Genomic DNA, 22,744 nt, shown 5'->3' with positions numbered 1-22,744 from the left:
CTACTCCAGCCTGGAGGTCTTCTGCTCTGTCTGTTCTGGTCTGGTGGTCTTCTGCTTCGGTCTGGTGGTCTTCTGTCCTGCTCTTGTGGTCATCTGCTCTGCAGTGGGGATCTTCGGTCCCGTCTGCTCTGCTGTGGTGGTCCTCAGCTCCACCTGGTCTGCCGGCTCCGCCCTGGCTCCCTGCTCCGCCGGTCCTGCCTCAGTCCCTGGTCTCTCCACTTCCACATGGACCTGGCCCTCCATCCCTCCCCCTGTTCCGCCTCCGCTCCACCGCCCTCCTGGATCGTGTAGTGTTTGGGTCATCTGGAAGCCGCTTCTTGGGGGGGGCTCTGTCACGAATCCGATCCGTGGACCTCCATCTGATCGCCACCAGAGGTCACTCGTCCATCATATTGACTCTTTCACTACACTGACTGTTGCACGTAACCACGGACTACATTTCCCATGCACCATTTCACTAATCACATGCTCACCTGAGACCAATTACACACACTACATAACACCCACTCAGTTCCTGCTCCGATCGCCGAGTATTGTTCTGCGTTTAGCACTCCCCAAGTGTTAGCTGCTTTACCGAGCCATTCCGTGTTTCTAATTAGTCTCTAGTTTTGTTTAACATTTATCGCTCCTCTAGCGATAGCTACATTTACTGAGCCATTCCTTTTCCCATTTTTTTTAGTCTAGTCTTTCTGTGTTACCTTGTTGTCTGTTTCCTGACCTTCTGCCTGTGTTTATTGGATTACCCCTCTTGTCAAGCCCTCTGGATACTGTTCGCCGATCGTAGACCCACGTTAAAATATTCTTTGTCTTGCCTGTGCCATACCGGTTTGCTGTTGTTCGACCCTGCCTGTGGTTTTTGACCACTTCTCTTGTGAATAAAAGCTTGCATATGGATCCGCATGCCTTTTGTCTCGTCAGCCCCGTTACAGGAGTAATGGCTCCTGAAAATTTAGCTATGTATTCAGTAACTTTGGTCAGTTTTATGCTGACTCAAATTTTACTCTACAAATATTTTAGTTGATAAACTCCGATATTGAAAAAATATTTACATTTATATATTATATCAATTTAATATGGCTAAAACATTGAGTACACTATTCTAATACAATATTGTGAATTATTTATGCTATAATTATTCATTGTCCATTTTTAGTGTATTGTTATGGAAACAGTGTTTTCAAATGTGCACATAACTTGTGCATTTACACAGAGATTCCTCGGACGATATGACCTCCAAAGCTTTGCTGTTGGTTAAAGTGTGACTGTAAACTTGGATCATCTGTGCCTTGATGTTATTGAATTGCAACATTGAGTTGTGCAACAGTTAATAACTGTTTGCGAATCCCATAGAAATGAATGAAAAGTGTCATAAACTGAATCTTGTCACATTTTTTCAGTGCAAACTCCAAAGCTAAATTAATATGGATTTTTTGGGGGGAAATGTAATTGAAAACTTGTTAAAGATTAGCAGACACACAATCATTTCATTAAGTGATATCTTATAATCGTATGGTACCCCAGTATTTTTTATTTTTTTTTGCTAACCTTGGATGCTTGCCTTACAGCAGTTCTAATTTGCATCATTTTGTGCAGAAACAAGTTGTAATATTACTTTTATGATGATATTATTAATCTCAAATCTACAGGATGTCTTTGGGTGAGTTAATTAACCCACTAGTGAACTGCTTAAATTCACCGGTGTTCATTCACTGTTCAGCTTTAGCTCAAGCGGGTCAATCCTTGACATTACTGACTGATGGACTATTTTAAAAGCAAATTATTCCTAGTTTTTCTTCATTAAAAACTTTTAATATCTTTCTCATAATTTTCATCAACAGTATGTTTTAATTAAAAAAAATGATTCTCATCTTAATGTGAATTTTTCATCTCATCATTATTGCTGACAAAATCAAAAAACCTTTTGTTAACGAACAGCATCTTTAATAATTCTGCCTCTGATGCATCAGAACGTAAACACTCTTTCCATGGCTTAATTTGAAGTGTATTATGGTCCATTTCTGTCAACACAATACAATTTTGACTGATCTTGTTTCCTATTAACATGAGTGTCCTAAAGCGTGCTTGTTTAAAGTTGCCTGTATCTTTCGAGCTGTCCTCATACAGCTTATAAATTCCCTTTCTCCTTGGAAGACCATTTGATGGCCTCTTGGTGGATGGATTTCTTAATACTGGGGCTGAATAGGATTTAATGTAATCCCACTCAGGGAACAGATGGACTGATAGCATTCCCTGCCTTAATACAGACCTGCGTTTAACTCATGGGCTATATTTACACCCCAGTGAAGCCCCTCCGAAATCCTCTCACTGTCTTGGATCATATCTAGACACCAGTTTCCCTCTGACAGTGACTAATTCAATTGCATGAACATTTGAGATGATTCTTAATTTTAGAGACTCTTTAATGAACCACTTGCTCTTCCAATGTTGGTATATACTTGTAATGTTGATAACCACAGAAACAATACCATTGAATTGGCCCTCTTTTTTATTAAATAAAGCGCAAAATCTTGAGTGAGACACTTACAAATGAAGTTAACATGGCCAATCTGTAAATAGTAAGAATGTATAGCAACAAGATGTAAACAATAACCATGGTAACATGATTTTAGATTATTGATTAAGCTTAAGCTGATAACTTGCGCCCCTTTCTTGAACCCAAACCCAAGAAATGGCATACCCAAAATAGATAGTCTACTTTATTTTCTAACACGATGTAGGCCTAGACACAACCGAATGACTGAAGTAGCCATTGTTATTTCCTGCGAAATCCGCCCCGACATCTCTAAAATATAAAATCGCTATTATAAGCTTAACTAGTAAATAAGAGTAATCACAGACAAAAAAAATTACATATTACAGCTTTAACTTGTATCAAACTTGTATGTTAATTTAATCAGTTGGATAGGCTATATTTGATCTCCTTATGAGAAATGCATGGAAACAAATAACATTTGTTGAAATGAAGTGATTAGAGAGCTATAAAAATAATAGGAGTATGTATAGCACAGATCGTTTTGCGTTTGGAGAATTTGATGAGAACTATTTGAAATCATTCTGAAATGCAGTTTAAGGCTACTTATGTTTCTCAGAAAAAATTTTAATTTCAGTGGTACGAGTAACATTTGAGATCTTAAAGAGATATCATTTGTGTTTTTTTTTTCTTTCCTGTGGGTGGCCATGCGCTCTCTGCGCTCTAATAAGATTACTCCCACGCCACGGCAGGTGCATATTCACCAATTTGAGCTTTCAAAATAGATTGCTGCCATTAAGGCGGAGGAGACCACAGAGGCTGGATCGCACTGCCACCCAACTTCGTGATATTTTCTCTCTGCGTGGGAACCCCTCGCTTTCTTCGGGAGCGAATTAAAGACAGAGGGCAGCAGAGCTCCTAAACCTGACTTCTCGGGATGCGTTCGGCACTGAGGAGTTTCTGATACTCTCCAGCCGTCTGAGGAGGATTTGCATGGCTTTACAACTCACGCGGTAAGACTTTCTGCGCTTCTTCAATCGCTGCGCAGTAGCGCGTCAAGGAAAGTTAGTGACACTTTGCGCGCAAAGCGACTCAGTTTTTGGATTGTTATTCCGATGGTTGACAAGTCGTTGGATGAGGAGGTGAGTGACTAAGTAAAGGGTTTATTTCTCTTTGGGTCGGCTGCTCTGAATCACATTTGGGGCTCGGGTTGTGTAGTATCTTCGGTTCTTGGCGCGTAACGGCGCCTGGAAATGTTGTGAATTGCACACAGGACGCGTTGACGTGCTAGCAATTGCACTTGGAAGATTTATTGATGAAACCTGGCAAGTAGTTTGGATACAGTGACTGACACAGTTTTCCAGCCTGACGTGAGGGATGTGTCTAAAGGACTCCGGATTACCGTATGCTCATCCTATTACGCCGCGCATTCCCGCAATCTGTTGCCTCCGCGTTTAATTCATTTAACGAAAGTAAAATAGAAATCGATCAGATTCATTCAAACAATGATAACAGTCTAAAATGTAACAATAGTGCGCATGAAAAGTTTGACTTGCATTCAATCGTTGTATTTATTATAGTAACCATACACAGTACTATAGCTACTACAGATATTGCTACTACTGTAAAATCATACAGTTTACATGAGATCAATTTTTAAAAATGCTGTCATTATAATCTCCTTTCTTTATGATAATGGTGGCTATTAAACAGTTTTACAGTTTTAACAATAACTAGTAAGAATGGCATTTTGGTGGTAACTGGTAGATTTTGTTAATGATATACTGATGTTAACGACTATACATCTTAATGCCTTAAAAGTGAAAGGAGGAGGTATTTTCAACCTGACTTGACCCTTGAAAATGACTTCTGTTGATGTGACCTACTGTAGGTTGCTTGATTTAGTCACATTAAATAAACTGACTTGAATAAAACCAGTTCATTTAGGTGTTACAATGTGAGGGACATTCTGAACATTTGAATTTTAAGCATTCCTTCACCGAACCAAAGAGATCTTCTCTTCTTTTGACTAGTTTTGATGTCAGACTTATCACCGATCAGCATTCTGAAAATAAGAAAACATCTTTGTAGTTTTAATGGTCAAAACCCATAAATGAAATCGTATTAATATCTCAATTCTTACTCCTAAACAGCAATGAAATTAAATCGAGATGGCTTGCTTGGCTGAGAAATAGCTCATAGATTTCTCACATACTGTATGTACTCAACAACGTCTCAAACTCCAAAGGCTGATGTCAGTATGAACTCAAACATTTATCGGATTCTTCAAAGACCAGTTGATCTGAGCTATGACATCCACATTTGTTTTATTTCATTTCATTTCATTTACATCAAAATTTAATTCTCAAGTAATTTTAGAAGAAGAATCCAAAACAAACAAAGCCGAAACCTACTGTAACTGAGAGTCTCCTGAGCTATAAAAAAGCAACTTCTGAACAATGTAATTTTACTTAGGGGAACCTCCCCGTCTTAGTGTTCTTCTAGATATGTCAGTGTGATCCGACACTGGCGATGAATTACAAAGTTAGACCACATAGAAGGAGCTGGTGTGGATCTACAGGAACACTAAATACCAAGTGAACACAATGAAAAGCTGTTGGTCTTCTGTAGTGATAACCTCCTCTGGAGCACGTATGGCTTCTACCCCTCCTTTCCTCATTAATTATTGACCCCCACCACATGTTCCTCAACTCCCGTGTTATTTGTGATAGTGTCTGTCTCTGTGCTGCAGGTTAGGTCAACAGCTTGTGAGTCACCCAGAGGGTCTATTACCATGACGCCTTGTTTAACCCTTTTAAATATTTACAGAAATAGACATGTGCTGGTGGGGGTTTATGCTAAATTAAATGAGCTTATCAAACCTTATCCCCATTTCCTCTTCCGACAAAAATAGGTTAAACAATGATCTCTCTCTCTCTCTTTTAATATACACTTTAGAAATTTTTAGTTTTTAAAAAAAAAATTTCAGTGCACTCTTGCAAGTCACAAGCTTAAAATCCAAATAAAACAGGTCCAAAAGATACCCACATACTTGTTCATGTGCATTTCAAGGGATAGTTTGTCCAGAAATGAAAGTTATGTCATTAATTACTCTCCTTTATGTTGTTCCAAACCATTTTATTCACCTTCAAAGCACAAATGAACTGAACACTTCAACACACATACATAGAGCTAATCAAATATAGTCAACAGCATATTTTCAATATTTACAGAAATAGACACATGCTTTTATGCTAAATTAAATGAACTTATCCAACCCTATCCTCATTTACATTTACAAAAATATTGAAACACTTTCCTTGCATCGTAGACGGATACAGAAGATAGCTCCAGTTAATCCAAAAATGAAAATTGGCATCAATTAGTCACCCTAATATCTTTCCAAATCATTTTGTTCACACAAACGAACAGTTCAACACACATACATAGAGCTAATCAAATATGGTCAACAGGAGTTTTTTAAATATTTACAAAGAAAACATGTGCTGGTGGGTTTTACATTAAATTAAATGATATTTTCCAACTTCCACTGACAAAAATATTTAAACAATTTCCTTACAGTATTGTAGAATACAGAAAATAACTCTTGCAGGTCTCAAGCTTAAAATCCAAATAAAATGAGCCAAAAACGTCTATGTACTTGTTCAAGTGCATTTCAAGAGAGAGTCCATGGCAATTTTGTCATTAATTACTTATGTTCAAAGGATAATTTATTCAAAAATGACAATTGCGTCACCAATTACTCACCTCCAGGTCATTCCAAAACCTTCTGTTCACCTTCGAAACATAAATGAACAACACACGTACTTAATGCTCAGCAAATATGGCCAACAGAAGCTTTTAAATATTTACAGAAATAGACACGTGTGGATGGGTGTTACAGTAAATTAAAAGAGCCTATCGTTGGACCATTTCCTGTGCTGACAAAAATATTTAAACATAATTTCCGTACAATATGATAGAATACAGAAGATAACATTTCTGTATTTCTAGCATATATTCTATTAATTATATTCTAGCAATTCTTTATGTGCAAATTCATATCGGCTATTTTGAAATTGCCAATGTGGCCAAAAGCCAAGTATCTGTAGCTTTTTAGCTATGTCCTACATGCTTGGGATTCTGTATATTTCAGCGTACCCTCCCCACCCGTCATGCTTTGCGTGGGTTGATTCATTGCTAGGCTGCCCATCATTGTTTCACTGTCTCTTGCTGTCTCATTAAAGACATTGGCTAATAGGATTTATCCTGCTCTGAGGCAACCATAGTAAATGCTCATTTAGCTGGAGCACCCTCATCAAATGGAGCCTCTGTAATCAGACACTCGGGGATGTTCGGCCCTCCAATTCATCTCGGCCACCTGGTCTAAACACTGACTGGAGTTGGCGGCATCGCAGAGGGCTTGTGGGATACAGTGAGCCTGTCATTACAAAGAAATGTCGTTTGACACATCTGACCCACTAAACCTGGAAGGGGATAGAGAGAGTTTTGACCCTCTGATGGAGGTCAACCTCTCACAGAACCCATGGTGGCTTTGCATTTGCTCTTGGGCTGAATTCTGTCAAGGCTTAGTGGACACCAGGTCTTTCTCAAGACTAAATACTTCTCAGCTTGTAGACATTTGGTAGGTTTTCTGTCGGATTAGAACTTAATATTGATAGCTTCTTTTAATTTCTCACTGATAAAAAAAATGATGGTGAAACAATTTTCACTCATAAATTGCTAGTATATTTCGCAAATAATTACAAAGAAGTGGTTAGTAACACATGCCATTTGATAGATATAGTATTTTCTTCTAAGCCATACTCCAGTTACTATATCTTTGTTGTATTTACAACTTCGGAAAACAATTTTGGCAGTGTTCTCTTGCAGGTCACAAGCTTAAAATCCACATATAAATGAGCCAAAAGATGTCCACACTAATTGTTCACAGGCATTTCAAGGGATGGTTCACCTCAAAAAATGACAACTCAATCATTATTTGCTCAATTTCAAGAGATAGTTCTGTCACGACAGCTCTCTGGGAGTTTAGCATGGCAATGTACATGACAATGTTATTGTGTCTTGCTACGCTGCAGCAGCAGAGCAAGTACCGAAACTGGCTACTGCCAGTACATTCACAAAAATACTGCTGCTGCACATAACATACACTGTAAAAAAAATTCCGTAAAATTTACGGTAAAAAAACGGCAGCTGTGGTTGCCGGAATTTTAACTGTAAAAAATACTGTAGCAACGTTTTAGGTTTTACGGTTTTAACTTAAATTTACAGTTAAATACCGTAATTTCATTAACTGATATAATGTTAATATACCAACCTATTGAAGTACTGAAATCTGTTTTGTACCTTTGTAATACACTGATAACCACCAAATGCAGGTGGTGATGAGAAAGTCACATGATGAACCAAAGCCCAACCCAAGCAGCTTTTAAATAATAACATATATAGAAGTTGCACAGTGTCATTCACACAAACACTAAACACCATCATGGTAACACATGAATCTGAAATAATGCAATAAACATTAATTTAACAACATTAGGTGTAACACACAACCCTAATATACAAAACTGATAAGAAAAAACTAAGAAGAAACATAGTTATTTAAAAAAAATTGAAATGTAATGCAGGGAATTCTGGGAATGTCAATTTACGGTTATTCACTGTAAATTATACAGTCTTTTTCACTTCCAAAAATGGTATACTACCGTAAAATTAATGTCCAATACATGTAATGTCCAATACAGTTTTCACCGTATATAGTAGGGGAATTTACCGTTAACCATTTAACAGGTTTTTACTGTAGCATTAAATTCACGGTAATTTTTCCAGTGATAAAATAACCCCCATATATAACACACAATAAATCACCCTATAGCAGATATATACAGGTGAAACTGGGGAAGGTGGAGGGTTTCTGAAACGCTCTGCAACTGCTACAGCAAGCACTAGTTGAGTATTTGAATGTTGAGCAGCAAGCTCATTGGCTGCTGATACAAAAAGAAACCAATCAGCTATGGCATGCGAATAATGATGCCATTGTGTCATATTGAGGTAGAACCTATCTGACTGCCCCATTTAGAGTTTCATAACAGACCTTGGGATTTACTTCGTGAATCTTCAGAACTTCAGAATTTTGTTCATCTTCACAACACAAATTATCATATACATGCACGTACATAGAGCTCATTAAATATGGCCAACAGATTCTGTTGATCCACTGATGTGCTCTATATATGTACGCTGATCAATGGTTATATTTATGGTTGAATTTACATGCATGCGTTTAGCAGATGCTATCCGCATACATGTAAGTGCAACTATTGTTTAAAGCGACTAGATTAGGAAACATACTAGAGCAGAGAATAAATGCAGAAAAGAGAAAGAAGATGATTTATTTATTATTTTTGGTTTATGGTTGTGGAGTGGCCACGTGTCAGGAAAACATACGTCTTTAACTGCTTCTCCAAAGTTGTGATGGATTCAGGTGGAAGCCATGCGATCATCAATTACTGAATATTTTCCCATGGAAATATTCTTGTTATGCATTTCAAAATGATAAACGCACATGTGACTAATGGTGTTTAGTATCAGTGGTGGCATGTGAGTGATCAAATTACAGAAATGTTAATGTTTTTTAAGTGAAGTGTTTCTGTAATTTACAGATAATGTGCTTGGATGCATCATTTAATCCTTCACATCCATTAATGTGCAGTTGTTTGTCCGGGTGACTTCACCATATAACAAATCATAAACCTGCCATGATTTTGTTTACATGCTCTTGTGTTTTGAGCTGAAAACGGTGTGAAAATGAAAGAGTCTGTCGTCCTTTTTCTGTGTACCACGGCATTTGACTATAGATATAATGAATCAGCTGGATTGATTATAGTCTTCTGCAGGGATAGTGTGCAAACTCCCAAATGAGTTGACGTTAATAATGTCTCTCTTAGATGATCAGTAACTGTGGATCAGTTATCATTAAATAAATAAACAATAAAAACATTATTTTGGAGAATAAGCTGACATCAGTTTACCAAGATGGATTTTCCCCTATATATTTTATGCGTGATATTTAGATGTATGCATTAGTGACCGGTTTAGTTTGCCTAATACTGTTATGGAAAAGAAGAGGTCCGTTTTGAAGCCATTTTCATAATTTTCCCATTTCATCCTTGATTTTAGCGAGCTGAACTGAAACATCTCAGGAAATTACCCCATGAATACTTTCAGAAACCGAATGAAGCAAGGAAAGAATCAATTCAGCTTATGTCTGAGGGACTCTCACACACTGTTGCACATACCCTGCTTATTTTACACCATTAATCACGGAATAGGAAGAAAGTGAATTATTCAACCATAAACATACTTTTGTGCCAACCGTAGGTGATACGTCAGTTAATTTGGTTCTTTTTGCCCCATATTGTGATTGTTCATCTCAGAAGATCCACATGAGTAACTCATAAGTTCTTGTGTTTGTGAATGAAAAGAAAGTGTCACCAAATGTGGATTAAACCAGTTAATAATTTATCCCCATCCATATGCTAAACAGTTTTACTTCAAAGTAGATGACAGCTCAAGAAGCGTAACTCATCACAAGGCAAATAGACATTAGTGAGAATAAGTCATGAGTCAGAGGAAAGACTTATTTCTGTTCATTTGGCATGGCAGATGACGTCCGTCTTTCTAAAAAAAAAAAACACATGGCCTGATTACCTCACACCAGAGATAATGAAAGAAGATTGATTCAGACACTCATCCAATGGACAGTAAACCACCGTTGGTGAGATCAGGCCTTAAAGGAACAGTCCATGCAAAAGGTAATTCTATTAAAAATCTGATAGTAGTTGTGGATGAACCATAGTTGAATGGAAAAGAGCTACTTGAACACTGTTCACAATATATCATCTTTTGTTGTGTGTAAAAAAAACGGATTGGAACGACATGTGGGAGATTACATTTAGTTTTGGATAAACTGTCCATTTAAATGTGTATACATTTACTACAGCTAAGTAAAAACTATCAAGTCTAGTGTGGTCAACAGTGGATGAACAGTATGTTAATTTCCTCATGGCAGAATAAATCACTGCCTCCTGCAGTTCCATCACATTTCATTTCGCCCCTGCCTCATTATGTCCTGACTGTTGTTTTCTAGCTGCTGTGTGGCTGAAAGTAATGGTGTACTGTTCCACAGTCAGTGAAACACAGAGGAGTGTATTGGATTAGCTATGTTGACAGGTTTAGTGTGGCCCATTACCTTACTGATCTCTGTCAGAATCCCAGCCTACTCAGTTCAGCGTTGAGGCTGACTGATTTTACCATTACCCACAATTCTCTAATAAAAGTGCTTTCGCTCTTTGAGTATCTTGCTTGTTGCCAGGAATTGTAAAAAAAAAAAAAAAATCATATAATAGGAGATTGAGCTTTTGGCAGTTGTGCTTTTGTTCCCCATGTTGTGATTCATTTGGGTTGCTGCAGCATTCTATCTTTGTACCCTGTGTCTTTTAACAACCATCTTGAGGCAAATTTTCATGAGATTTATTCTTCAGGAAGCTTTATATCTATCATCATTCTGTCATTCTGTGTCTTTTGTTCTAACGCTCTATATATCGCTCTATGTTGTTCTGTCTATCTTTTTATCTAACTATTATTATATTTTTATCTTGTTCTATCATTCTTTCTATTATTCTGTGTGTCTGTCTGTCTGTCTATCTATCAGTCCATCTATCGGTTTGTCGTTTTATCTGTCAGTCTCATCCATCTATCCATCTATCTATCTAATGTCATTGTTCTGTCATTATGTATCTATCGTTATCTAGTTCTATCTATCATTATGTTGTTCTGTCTATCTTTCTATCTAACTATTGTTCTGTCATTCTTTCTATTATTCTGTGTGTCTGTCTGTCTGTCTATCTATCAGTCCATCTATCGGTTTGTCGTTTTATCTGTCAGTCTCATCCATCTATCCATCTATCTATCTAATGTCATTGTTCTGTCATTATGTATCTATCGTTATCTAGTTCTATCTATCATTATGTTGTTCTGTCTATCTTTCTATCTAACTATTGTTCTGTCATTCTTTCTATTATTCTGTGTGTCTGTCTGTCTGTCTATCTATCAGTCCATCTATCGGTTTGTCGTTTTATCTGTCAGTCTATCTGTCTGTCTCAGCCATCCATCCATCCATTGTTCTATCTATCTATCTATCTATCTATCTATCTATCTATCTATCTATCTATCTATCTATCTATCTATCTATCTATCTATCTATCTATCTATATCTATCTATCTATCTATCTATCTATCTATCTATCTATCTATCTATCTATCTATCTATCTATCTATCTGTCTGTCTGTCTGTCTGTCTGTCTGTATCTATCTATTGTTCTTTCATACTGTGTCTGTCTATCTATACAATTCTGTCTGTTCTCTCTGTTTTTCTCTCATAAATCTGTTTATCCGTCTGTCCAACAACAAAAAAGTGCTTCCACCATTAAACCCACCAATTTTGAATACCTGACTTCCAGAAAGGTTCCCTAGTGGTAATTTTGACATTGCTGGCACTCATGTGCACTCATCTCATAAATACGATTTTTCTGACGTGATTTGACGGCAGCATATGTTCAGCCCCTCTTTGTGAAATTGTGGCTCTGGGAAGCCTTTACACAGTCAAGCAGGTGTTGTTTCAGTTACTCTCAGAGATTAGGGTTCAACTAGAGAGTGCCGTTCTAGACCATTAGCTTATTGGAGGCCCGTAGCTTTATTGTGCACTGTTTGTAAGGCTGCACTCAACGTTGTCTAATTTCTCGAAACCAAAAAGAAATTTCGAAGGAAACACATTTATAGAACTCGCCCCTTGACATACTGCGTGTGCCGTCAATCCATTGCATTCTCACGGCGTTGCGCTGAAGCATCTCTCATTGATTGTCCAGAGGAAGACCTTTATATTAACGAACACAGGGGAGAGATATGCTTCCATCCTGACAACAGAGGATGAAATTACATTCGTGTCTCCAAAGACTCTTTCAGTTCGGAAGAACAAAGACCATTCATAATGATAGTCGGTGAGCATGGCAGTGCAATGATCGACTCCAGTGTTGAGGGTTTTGATGTAGTACAAGTCAAAAAGCTTGAAAGTACATGTCTCCCTCTCTCTTTCTGTATGGTTGTCTCTTTTTCACTCAGCAATAGAACTTTTCATCAAGTAGCTTTGGATTTGGTGATGAGATTTGATATCTAGATGACAACAAGTTATATTTTTGTTGTTATTGGCTTTTCAAAATAGCCTCTGTGTTTTGCAAAGCCATGTCCTGATACCCGAAATCTGTCAAGATTGTATCAGATGCCGAAGACTAGCTTGTGCTGAGCTGATGTTCATTGTTTATTTTTGGAAATGCACTTATTTGCATTCACGCAGTATATCTGTCGATGACGTCAAATTACTTTTTTTTTTTTTTTTGTATCACCAATTCTGAGTACTGGGAAAAAAACATGCCACAGAACTGAAAACAGAAAAATTACAATTATGTTTTTGTGCAATGTTTTTGTTCCTTGATTATTAGCAGACCCATATGAATCTGTACCTGCATAATTTTCACAAAATCAAAACATTTAAATTCCACACATGTGTTTTCTTGATTAAATATGTATTATTTTTCATGAAATATTAAATAGTTATACATTTTTAGGTAGTTTTAAATATTCATTTTTGTTTTCTAATTAATATTCATTGCTATTTATTTAATTTTTAGGCTAACTAGATTATGCTTTTAGCTACCAATAAGGCTGTTGTTCTCATTAACACATTTTATTAGGTTTAAATCAGTTCAGCAGAGTTTCACAGTGTCAGAATCAGAATTGTGCCTGCCTGTTTCTTAATATGGGCCAACATAGGCAGATACAAAAAAAATTAAAATAACTTGTACTGTAATGTTATATTCAAAACTTTGCCTCTTTTTTCACAACTTAACACACAAATCCAAGAATTGCACATAATAAAATGCAAAATGCCTCACATCTCTTGCAAAATGAAGCACTGCATTCAAAATATCACAAACCCATCTCAAAAACAAACATTTGCAAATACCTTTGCCATAATATTAATTCCTGTTAGATTGTTGTGTGTTACATAGAGAATGGTGTATTGTGTTTTTGAAAAAAAGTGTTTTATGAAATTGAAAACTGAGGCAAAACCGAGAATTAGTGTATGGTTTTGTATGGTTCTGGTGTTTGAGTGTCAGGTTTCAGAAATTGTGTGACAAGTAAAGATTTTGTGTTTAAGCAGTTGAAAAAACAAACAAAAAAAGTCTGACAGACGTTGTTGCCAAAATTATATTTTTCATATCACACTGGGGTTAGACAATAAAGAAAATGCTTTCCACATGCTTGTTAAACTATAAGAATTAATGAAAACGCAACTTGTTTGTTCACAATTAAACTCCTCAGAGCTCCCTTTGAATTTATGGCCCCATAAATCAATTGACCAATTCATAAATGAATTTAAATAGAGCACTGCAGTGATGATGTGTTTTTTTAGGCCAACCTGGAAGTCAGCATCACCCAGGTTTCCTCAACAAAAACACAGTAGGATTTTTCCATTGGCTTTTGGCTTATTTCAGAAAATACGGTCTGCGGCCAACAAAATATAATAATTTGTTTTGTTCGTTGTGCATGTTGTGTTCACAAATGAACACAATGTTTATACATTTTGAAGCCAAAATGCAACGGCCAGAAGTAAAAAGCTAAATGTAGGCTATAAAGCAACACCGCAGTTGCGAGACTTCAGCGTCACCACCATTAAGCTTCCAACAATTATTTTAGTCTTTATTTTAAAAAACATTTTTCCCTGGAAATTTGAGTTATTATATGTTATTATAAACACGCCGTGGATGCAAAAGCAGATTTATGAGTGGATGAGTTCACCTGTTTGGCGTGATGACATTTAAGGTCTCCAAAAACCTCTCTAGTCCCATTTAGCCACTTGTTAGCACCTGCCTCATTCAAGACAAGTAAAAGCTTTAAAAATCACAAGGGGTATTACTGGTCTATTTTAAGTCATAGAATAAAGCGTGAAAATATATTGCGCTTGTGTTAACCACAGAAACTATTTCAGGCATTTAACCAAAAACCCATTCAAAAACCTATTTACTTCAGTGCCAAAATGCTAACTCATTCATGGGTTTTGGCCTGAAAGCATTTGTTTTGTTCGTTGTGCATGTTGTGTTCACAAATGAACACAATGTTTATACATTTTGAAGCCAAAATGCAACGGCCAGAAGTAAAAAGCTAAATGTAGGCTATAAAGCAACACCGCAGTTGCGAGACTTCAGCGTCACCACCATTAAGCTTCCAACAATTATTTTAGTCTTTATTTTAAAAAACATTTTTCCCTGGAAATTTGAGTTATTATATGTTATTATAAACACGCCGTGGATGCAAAAGCAGATTTATGAGTGGATGAGTTCACCTGTTTGGCGTGATGACATTTAAGGTCTCCAAAAACCTCTCTAGTCCCATTTAGCCACTTGTTAGCACCTGCCTCATTCAAGACAAGTAAAAGCTTTAAAAATCACAAGGGGTATTACTGGTCTATTTTAAGTCATAGAATAATGCGTGAAAATATATTGCGCTTGTGTTAACCACAGAAACTATTTCAGGCATTTAACCAAAAACCCATTCAAAAACCTATTTTCTTCAGTGCCAAAATGCTAACTCATTCATGGGTTTTGGCCTAAAAGCATTTTTTTTGTGAAGAGTAACAACATAGCTGTGTAAAACAGGGACCTTGTAAACCCTGTTAAAGAGGGATGAAATAAAATAAAGACATAATAAAATGAATCTATGCTTGTTTAGAACTTTTATTTTCTGATGAAATGGAAAAGCTGTCAAAAACGTAAAAATTAGGCACCATCATCTCTCAGCAATCAGTGTTTTTGAGCACTATTGTCTCCATCATCCACGAACAATTTACTTTATTTAAAAATTGCTATTGATTTGACTGCGTTATCTATATTCTTTCAGATGATGGAGACTCTTATCATTGTCTCCTATGATTAGTCGTAATATAAATAAATTGACCTTATTCCTCTAGGAGCAAAGCTTATCTCTTCCTTCCATCCAAACCTGTCAAAGCATGTTGGTCTTTGAGTCTTTACCAAGAAGTAGTTCGTTGACCCCTCAGACATGTTGCAAACTTCAAAGCTGCACTTTGCTGTGGGTTGTTATATCTCTCACAAGAAGAACGCTATCTATCTCTCTGCTCACTTCAAAGGGAAAGGTTATATGTGCAGCAAATGCTTCCTGCCCACTGTTATTACCGAGGATTTCAGTTTGATGCAACATCCCCAAAGCCAAACTCTCTATTATTTTTATGATGTAAAATGACTCGAGTAATTATGGCTGGGAAATTGACTCAGCCAGTTTCATTGTCTGTTTTGATACCAGAATTAATTAGAATGTTCTGTGAGTAAACTTCAAAGTCCTTGGGATTGCTTTTTATGAAAAACAGTAAATAAGTTTCTCAAAGAGATGAAAATCAAACGGTCACTTGGCATCTGAATCCCCCTGGGGTCTGTCTAGAAATGCACCGGCTACCAATTATGTGACTTATGACTCATGCGTCTTAAATGGTGCAACCACCATTATGCGAGAGAATGTATGCGAGAGAAGCACTTAATCTGTTATCTGTCTCTTTATGTTCACAGGAGAGCATGCTGTAATACGTGAAGATGCGCCAGAGGTCGTGGCTCTTTAAATGGTTGGGAATCGGCATTGGCGTTCTTCTGCTCACCGCTGCTAGCTATTCTGAAGATTCAGATGGTAAGTTCTCCCTCACAAATTTTCCTGACTGTCTGGCATCTTCAATATTCCTGCTTTGGAGCGATCGAATTTAGATGATGATATATGTGTTTTCCAAAACTCATAAGATTGCTTTATAAACTGGTGAGCTGCCTCTGTAGGCACACTCCTGATGTTCCAGAAGGTAGGCAGCATGAATATGAAGCATTTCAGAATGCATTGCATCAAGCTCAGTAAAAAATAAATAAATATGGCACGCAATGTGAGAGAAATGTTGATTAGAAATATAAATAATTAAATACTGAAAAGTAGCAGTAAAATGTGATTCATTTCGGAGAGGCGCTTGTGTATTTTTATGCTTATTAGAGTAAGTTGTTAGTTTAGTAATATGCTAATGTTAAATTATTGCATCAGCACCATGCTTCCGAAGTTCAGTAGTACATGGAAAGGTAGTTTACATATAAAAGTTTGCATATGCAACATGAGAATTTTAAGGGCAGTTCTGTTATTGTTTTTAAACAAGAATCATGCCTAATGAATTATGTATGAGTTTTTTTTTGTTTTTTTGGTTTAACTATAGGGTCTTTTGTGGATATGAAAATGTAGGTGGTGGAAATGACTTCCTTAGGCTAAATTTATAGCTGTCATTTTCATTTTTAATTTCACAGCTACAATAGACAGTTATAATTAGTTTGGATATAAATCATATTCACACTGTAAATGTTACAATCTTTTCATCACATTTAGATTGTCACAGTTTTAAATACGTAATGAATGATGTTCATTATGAATTTTCATATCTCATGATTGAAAGTCTGGGCCGATGAAACAATGGGGAAAATCTGTCAATAAAAGTCACTTTAAAAGTTGCAAGATGATTCATGGTAAACAACAAAAAAAAATCCCGTTTAATGTGACCTTCACATGATAAAATTAATTAGTAAGTAAGTACGTACGTACAGATAATAAGCAAGTAAATAGCTACCAATGATATACAAAAGTGTCTAAAATTTAAGAAACATGCTAAAAAAAACATACTGTGTGTAACATTGTAACAGTCAATGTATGTGAACAGTTTGTGTGTGTGTGTGGGGGGGGGAGTACAACCCCCGCAATATTTATGCCATGGTTAATGGAAACCATTATTATTACCATTACAATTATTTGAATTGCGCCTTCAGCAATTTTAAGCAATTTTATAAGTGCTAACTTTACTTATGAACCGAACGGAGCAGTTTTTCAGCACAATATGACTGAAGCGCAGTTCATGATCAGCGTGCGAATCACTGTATACTCTGCGTGCGTTCACCAGTGCGCTCGAGAAGTGTGATAAGATTTGCACGAGCCACTCCTATCGCAAATCTGATGGTCAAATATGAGATCTATTTGAATTATTTCGAGAAACAGCCACTTTAAAATGCTAAAAAAGGCAAATAAACTAAAAAGACTTATGAAAAGAGGAGAAAACCAGCACTAACATATATTAAAATCGTTTTAAACTAGGCCTACTCATGACCACCTTTACTAGAATTTATCACGTTTTATTGTAGGCTTATTTATTGTGTAAATCTGTGTCTAATCTGTTAAGGGAATATATTTTCTCTATAGATTTTTATTACTACTGTGGCATGTTGTCGCTATTGGTTCGAAATGTGCAGGCGGTTGTTTCTTCATAACAAATGCTATATTGATTAATTACAATGTTCAATGTTCAAACCAAAATTACATCCTTGTATGTGAATATAACACAGGCATCAGCTGTTACAATGTTACACACTGTTTGATTTTTTGCATCGTCACTGTATCATATGCATTGCTAGTAGGAAATGTTCACCTTGACTTGGGCATGGCAGTATGATAGAATCTAATTTCATGTAGGAAATTTGCACAGTAGACCCTCTTCTCACTCAATCTATGATGACGCATATCCTTTCACATTGGACACCACTGGAATTTACTGTATTTCCTTTGTGTTGCTTAGATTTGCGCTTCCTAGTGTTTTATCGATGTAGCACACTGATATGAAAGTGGAGAAATTCTATATATTGATCCTTCACCTGCAAAGAGTTGGAAACTACTTTTTCATTCAGTCTTCAATTCAGTAATCTTTCTTTTATTTCTCTTGAACACACTCTATGTATGTAATTTTTTGGGAACACAGATATTTTTTCCTCTTATCTATTATCTATTATATAGCGTTATGTTATTTATTTATTTTATATAGAACATAAAATATGATTTTTTTTTAGGGAGAACTATTGTTCTCACAACAGTAGTTTATAGTTACCATTGCCATCAAGCCCCAAAAATGACAGATGGGCACCATAAGGTAACATAAAACTGGCATAAATCATGTGTGAGCTATATTAAAGTTTTTTTTTGTCATAAAACTGCCTTGTATGGAAAATAGACCAACATTTTTGGGACCAATATCTTCCTCTCCAATGAGCTGTCGCCTCCAGAACTGCTAAATGAATCATTCTTTTGAGCTGGTTGTCAATGAATCGTTTGAATGATTCATTTTCATATTGAACTGATTTGTTCCTGATTCTGACTTAATTGTACAGTCTATGTAGTTCTTAAGTTAAGATCTCACTGTCAGGGAAGATCACCAGTACATTTTGACTTCAGAAACATGAAGTGTTACAGACTATGTTTATGGTTCTTTTGGTGTTTATTTATCAGAAGCTTGTTAGCCTGTATAACTAAAATATATTGCCAACAGTAGATGGACTCCTCCCTTAATGGTTTTGGAAGCTGTACAATGTTTTAAATCTTAATGCTGCACCAAGCAGTGACATTCTGGAGAATTATGGGCTGCCAACTTTGCCAAAGGGCACTTTTTGGCCCTTTTCTTTTTGTGCCCAAAGTGTAGAAATGATCTACTCTTTGTCCTCACCCAAAATGACAGGAGTAGCCAAACTCGAACTGGAATTGGCCGTACATTGTATTACTTCAGCATCACTGAGCCATACATTTACCCTACAGTGAGTATGTCTGGGTTGAAGACAATTTGCGTTTGACCTCCAGGTTTAATGAAGATAAAGGATATTCCAGACTGAATATTGATTTATTGGTTCCAATTGTAAATGGATCTTTTAAAGGAAATTGTAGAGATATTTACCTCTTGCATTCGTATTTAGATACACTAATTCAGTCTCTGCAAATATGGCAATAGTTCAAGGTGAGATATGGAGCAGTGTGGTAGTTAAACCCATGTTTTGAATGTTTGAGGTTAATTGCATTGTATAAATTGCTTTGAAATATACAAAGCCCCTAATGCTACATGGTGATAAAAGTAAAATTAGTAAAAAATATTTTAAAGCTTTTGCATTCTCTCGAAATTGTGCATTCCCCCAACAAACTTTGCATTCACTTGCAAAACGTTTGTGATGGAAGTAATATAAAGTGGGAGGAATGCAATACAGTATAAATATACAGTAGATTCCAATAGATACCAGAACTCATTCAGCTTGATAGCATCTTTAGAATCAGGCAAAACCAACAGTGAGGATCATTTACTGTCATGCTGTTATCCTGAGAGCAGACTCTATTTTTTCCTGACTTTATCTCTCAAACGATCTTTCACTCTCATGAGGTTCCTGTCCATTACAAGGAGGTCTAGAGAGAGCTATCTCTAAGCATTCCCATTCATCTCGATGGCAGTAGCTTGGCTGGCATATTATTTAAAATAAATGCCTAATTTTCCATTGAGAAAAATGCTTTTTAGAGCAGGTTATTTGCAGCTGCTAACAGCACCATGCTAAGCAGCTCAACCTTGACCTTTTGGTCCACTATGTTTTGATTCTATTAGATTTTGCATGTTCTCTGGTGGATTCTTACCCCTGAGGACTTGAACTGAACAGCTGACACTTCCCATATTGCAGTGTGGCTAACAGGCTAAAGTTGATAGTGGAGTTGGCCTCGTATACTCTATTCTCATTTGAACCATGACCACTAGAGTTCGACAGTCCAGCTTCCCAAGTGCTTGCTCTCTCTCGCCCCTGAAGATTCAGATGTGCCCGCTCTGTTCAGGGACACGGTTCAGCCAGAGTAGGTCAGCTACGCATGGTGTCGACTGAATGCTAACTAAGAACAAGGCCAAGATTCATTCCAAGAAATATAATCTCATCCATTTTTCATCAGGCTGTACGAATTCGCAGCTCAGACATGCTTCATCGCTAAACATTTCAGTGGTCATTAGAATTTCAATAATGTTTCCCTTCAGGGACGCCACACGATGTGAGTCAACATGCTTATATTGTATCAGGTCAGAGCTGTTCATAATACATAATATGCTGCAGACCCATTGGAGTTGATGAGAGATTTTTCAATGCAAAAGAGGTCAGTCTTCATATAAAGACTTAAAAGTAATTTAAAGTAAATTTGGCTTGTGGTTAAAAGTTATGGGATATGTAATGAGCAAAAAACAGTCCATTATTGTATGTGTGCCATCACTGCAGTGCTCTCCATATCGTCCTTCCAATCACTGCGTCCTGGAATGCAGTAAAACCCAGAATGGTTTCAGTTAAAATTAGAAAACACTTATTCAAACTTTTGTACTATCTCATTCAAAACAAATTAAATTGATTGGAAGTTTTTGTCTTCACAATTATTTTCTGCCGAGCACTGTGACTTAAGCACAAGGGCAGATTGATGTACAGGAGACGTGAAAAGGGCCGGTCAGCAGACAGTAGTGAATGGCTCCCGGTGGGGACATCTATCCCACTCAGAAGGTAGAAGTTCAGATCTTTGACCTTAGCTGTGATGGATGTGTCCCGCTGGACAAGCAGCCATGTGCTGCAGTGTGTTGACGTGGATGTCATTCCCGCATTGCACTGTCCTTTTATTGTTCTGGAGTTTCTTCAGAAACCCTGGGGCAGTAAAACCATTTACCAGAGAAACTCAGATTCCACAGTTCAGGGACTACTTTTAGAAAACGCAGGGTGTCCAAGGGCCAGTGAATAAAATTACCTGGTAAAAATAAATAACACTAAATGGTCTGTCAATCTGTTTGTCTGTCTGTCGTCTATCTATCTATCATTGTTCTGTCATTCTGTATCTATCGTTATCTCGTTCTATCTATCGTTATGTTGTTCTGTTTATCTTTCTATCTAACTATTGTTCTGTCATTCTTTCTATAATTCTATGTGTCTGTCAGTCCATCCATTATCTATCTATCTATCTATCTATCTATCTATCCATCTATCCATCTATCTATCTATCTATCTATCTATCTATCTATCTATCTATCTATCTATCTATCTATCTATCTATCTATCTATCATTATGTCATTCTTTCATTCTTTCTATAATTCAATGTATCTATCTATCTATCTATCTATCTATCTATCTATCTATCTATCTATCTATCTATCTATCTGTCTATCTATGTCTGTCTGCCTGTCTGTCTGTCTGTCTGTCTATGTCTGTCTGTCTGTCTGTCTGTCTGTCTGTCTGTCTGAATTGGAGAATAAACACTATATTTGCTTGAATAGTCTAGAACAGTGATCTCTCGTCTCTCATAATTGGATGCAATGATTTAGGAATCAGTCAATTTCTTTGTTAAATTGTCTGCTTTGCTGTCAAGCTTTTGACATTTGGGTGCTATTTTCTTACATTTTTGCTGTTGAATGGAACACATACAAATTTAAACAAGTTTCACAAATGTACGTTAAGATCCATTTTGCAACCCAAGGAAGCTAAATATTGCGGCATAACTAAACTAGACTGCTCACGTTATGAATTATTGGGCCGCAGACAGATTTACTGATTTTAAAGGTTATATTATAATATATTATAAAGTGTTCTGGTTTGTCACGTCACAACGCTTACTTAATTCATCAATTAATTAATTCTCAAAAGATGTCCAAATTGTTATGGGGAAATTAATTTGAGAATACCTGACATATACTGTTCGATTATCTTCTGTTTTCCATAATCTTCCATTACCATAATCTATTGACTTCCATAATCTTGAGATATGCATATTTATTATGTTTAGGTTTAAAAGAGATTTATTGCTACACTATATATAGAGCCATAAATTCCATAAATATATCTTAAAATAATATTCCATACTACCTACTGTGCAACATTCACAACCCATACAAGATGAAGGGATTATTCATCTTCATACACTACAGATGAATTATCCATAATCACTTATTCAGACAGGCTACAGTCGTACCAGTAGGTACACTCGTGTCATTTTCAAAAGTATTTAAGTGATTCAAGAGCAGGCATACATGTGTAATTACTTTTTACATCTATATGGCATCCGACATAAAAATAATGAATAAAAAAGCACTTTCCTTATGCAGCAAAATCCTTTGATTAGCATTAAACCTGGCCATGTGGTCAGAACAAATTTTAAAAAGAATACTACTGGATATGAAATGTAAAGTGTTTTAAATTTAAAGTGTTTCTTGTTTGCAG

General features: G+C 36.5%; 1 protein-coding gene across 1 annotated transcript in view; it reads left to right on the top strand.

Annotated features, from left to right (window-relative positions):
- Positions 1–22,744, top strand: part of LOC107593505 (protocadherin-15) — a gene marked incomplete at its 3' end in the record, with an annotated part of 149,335 nt that overhangs the window by 66,203 nt on the left and 60,388 nt on the right. The window contains exon 2 of the mRNA XM_016283242.1: positions 16,213–16,327. Within this exon, the coding sequence (XP_016138728.1) occupies positions 16,237–16,327 (91 nt within the window). The remainder of the gene's footprint in view (positions 1–16,212; positions 16,328–22,744) is intronic.

Source organism: Sinocyclocheilus grahami, unplaced genomic scaffold (assembly GCF_001515645.1).
Source record: "Sinocyclocheilus grahami isolate Dianchi unplaced genomic scaffold, SAMN03320097.WGS_v1.1 scaffold172.1, whole genome shotgun sequence".
NCBI lineage: Eukaryota > Metazoa > Chordata > Actinopteri > Cypriniformes > Cyprinidae > Sinocyclocheilus > Sinocyclocheilus grahami.
This window is presented reverse-complemented; position numbering and strand designations above follow the sequence as displayed.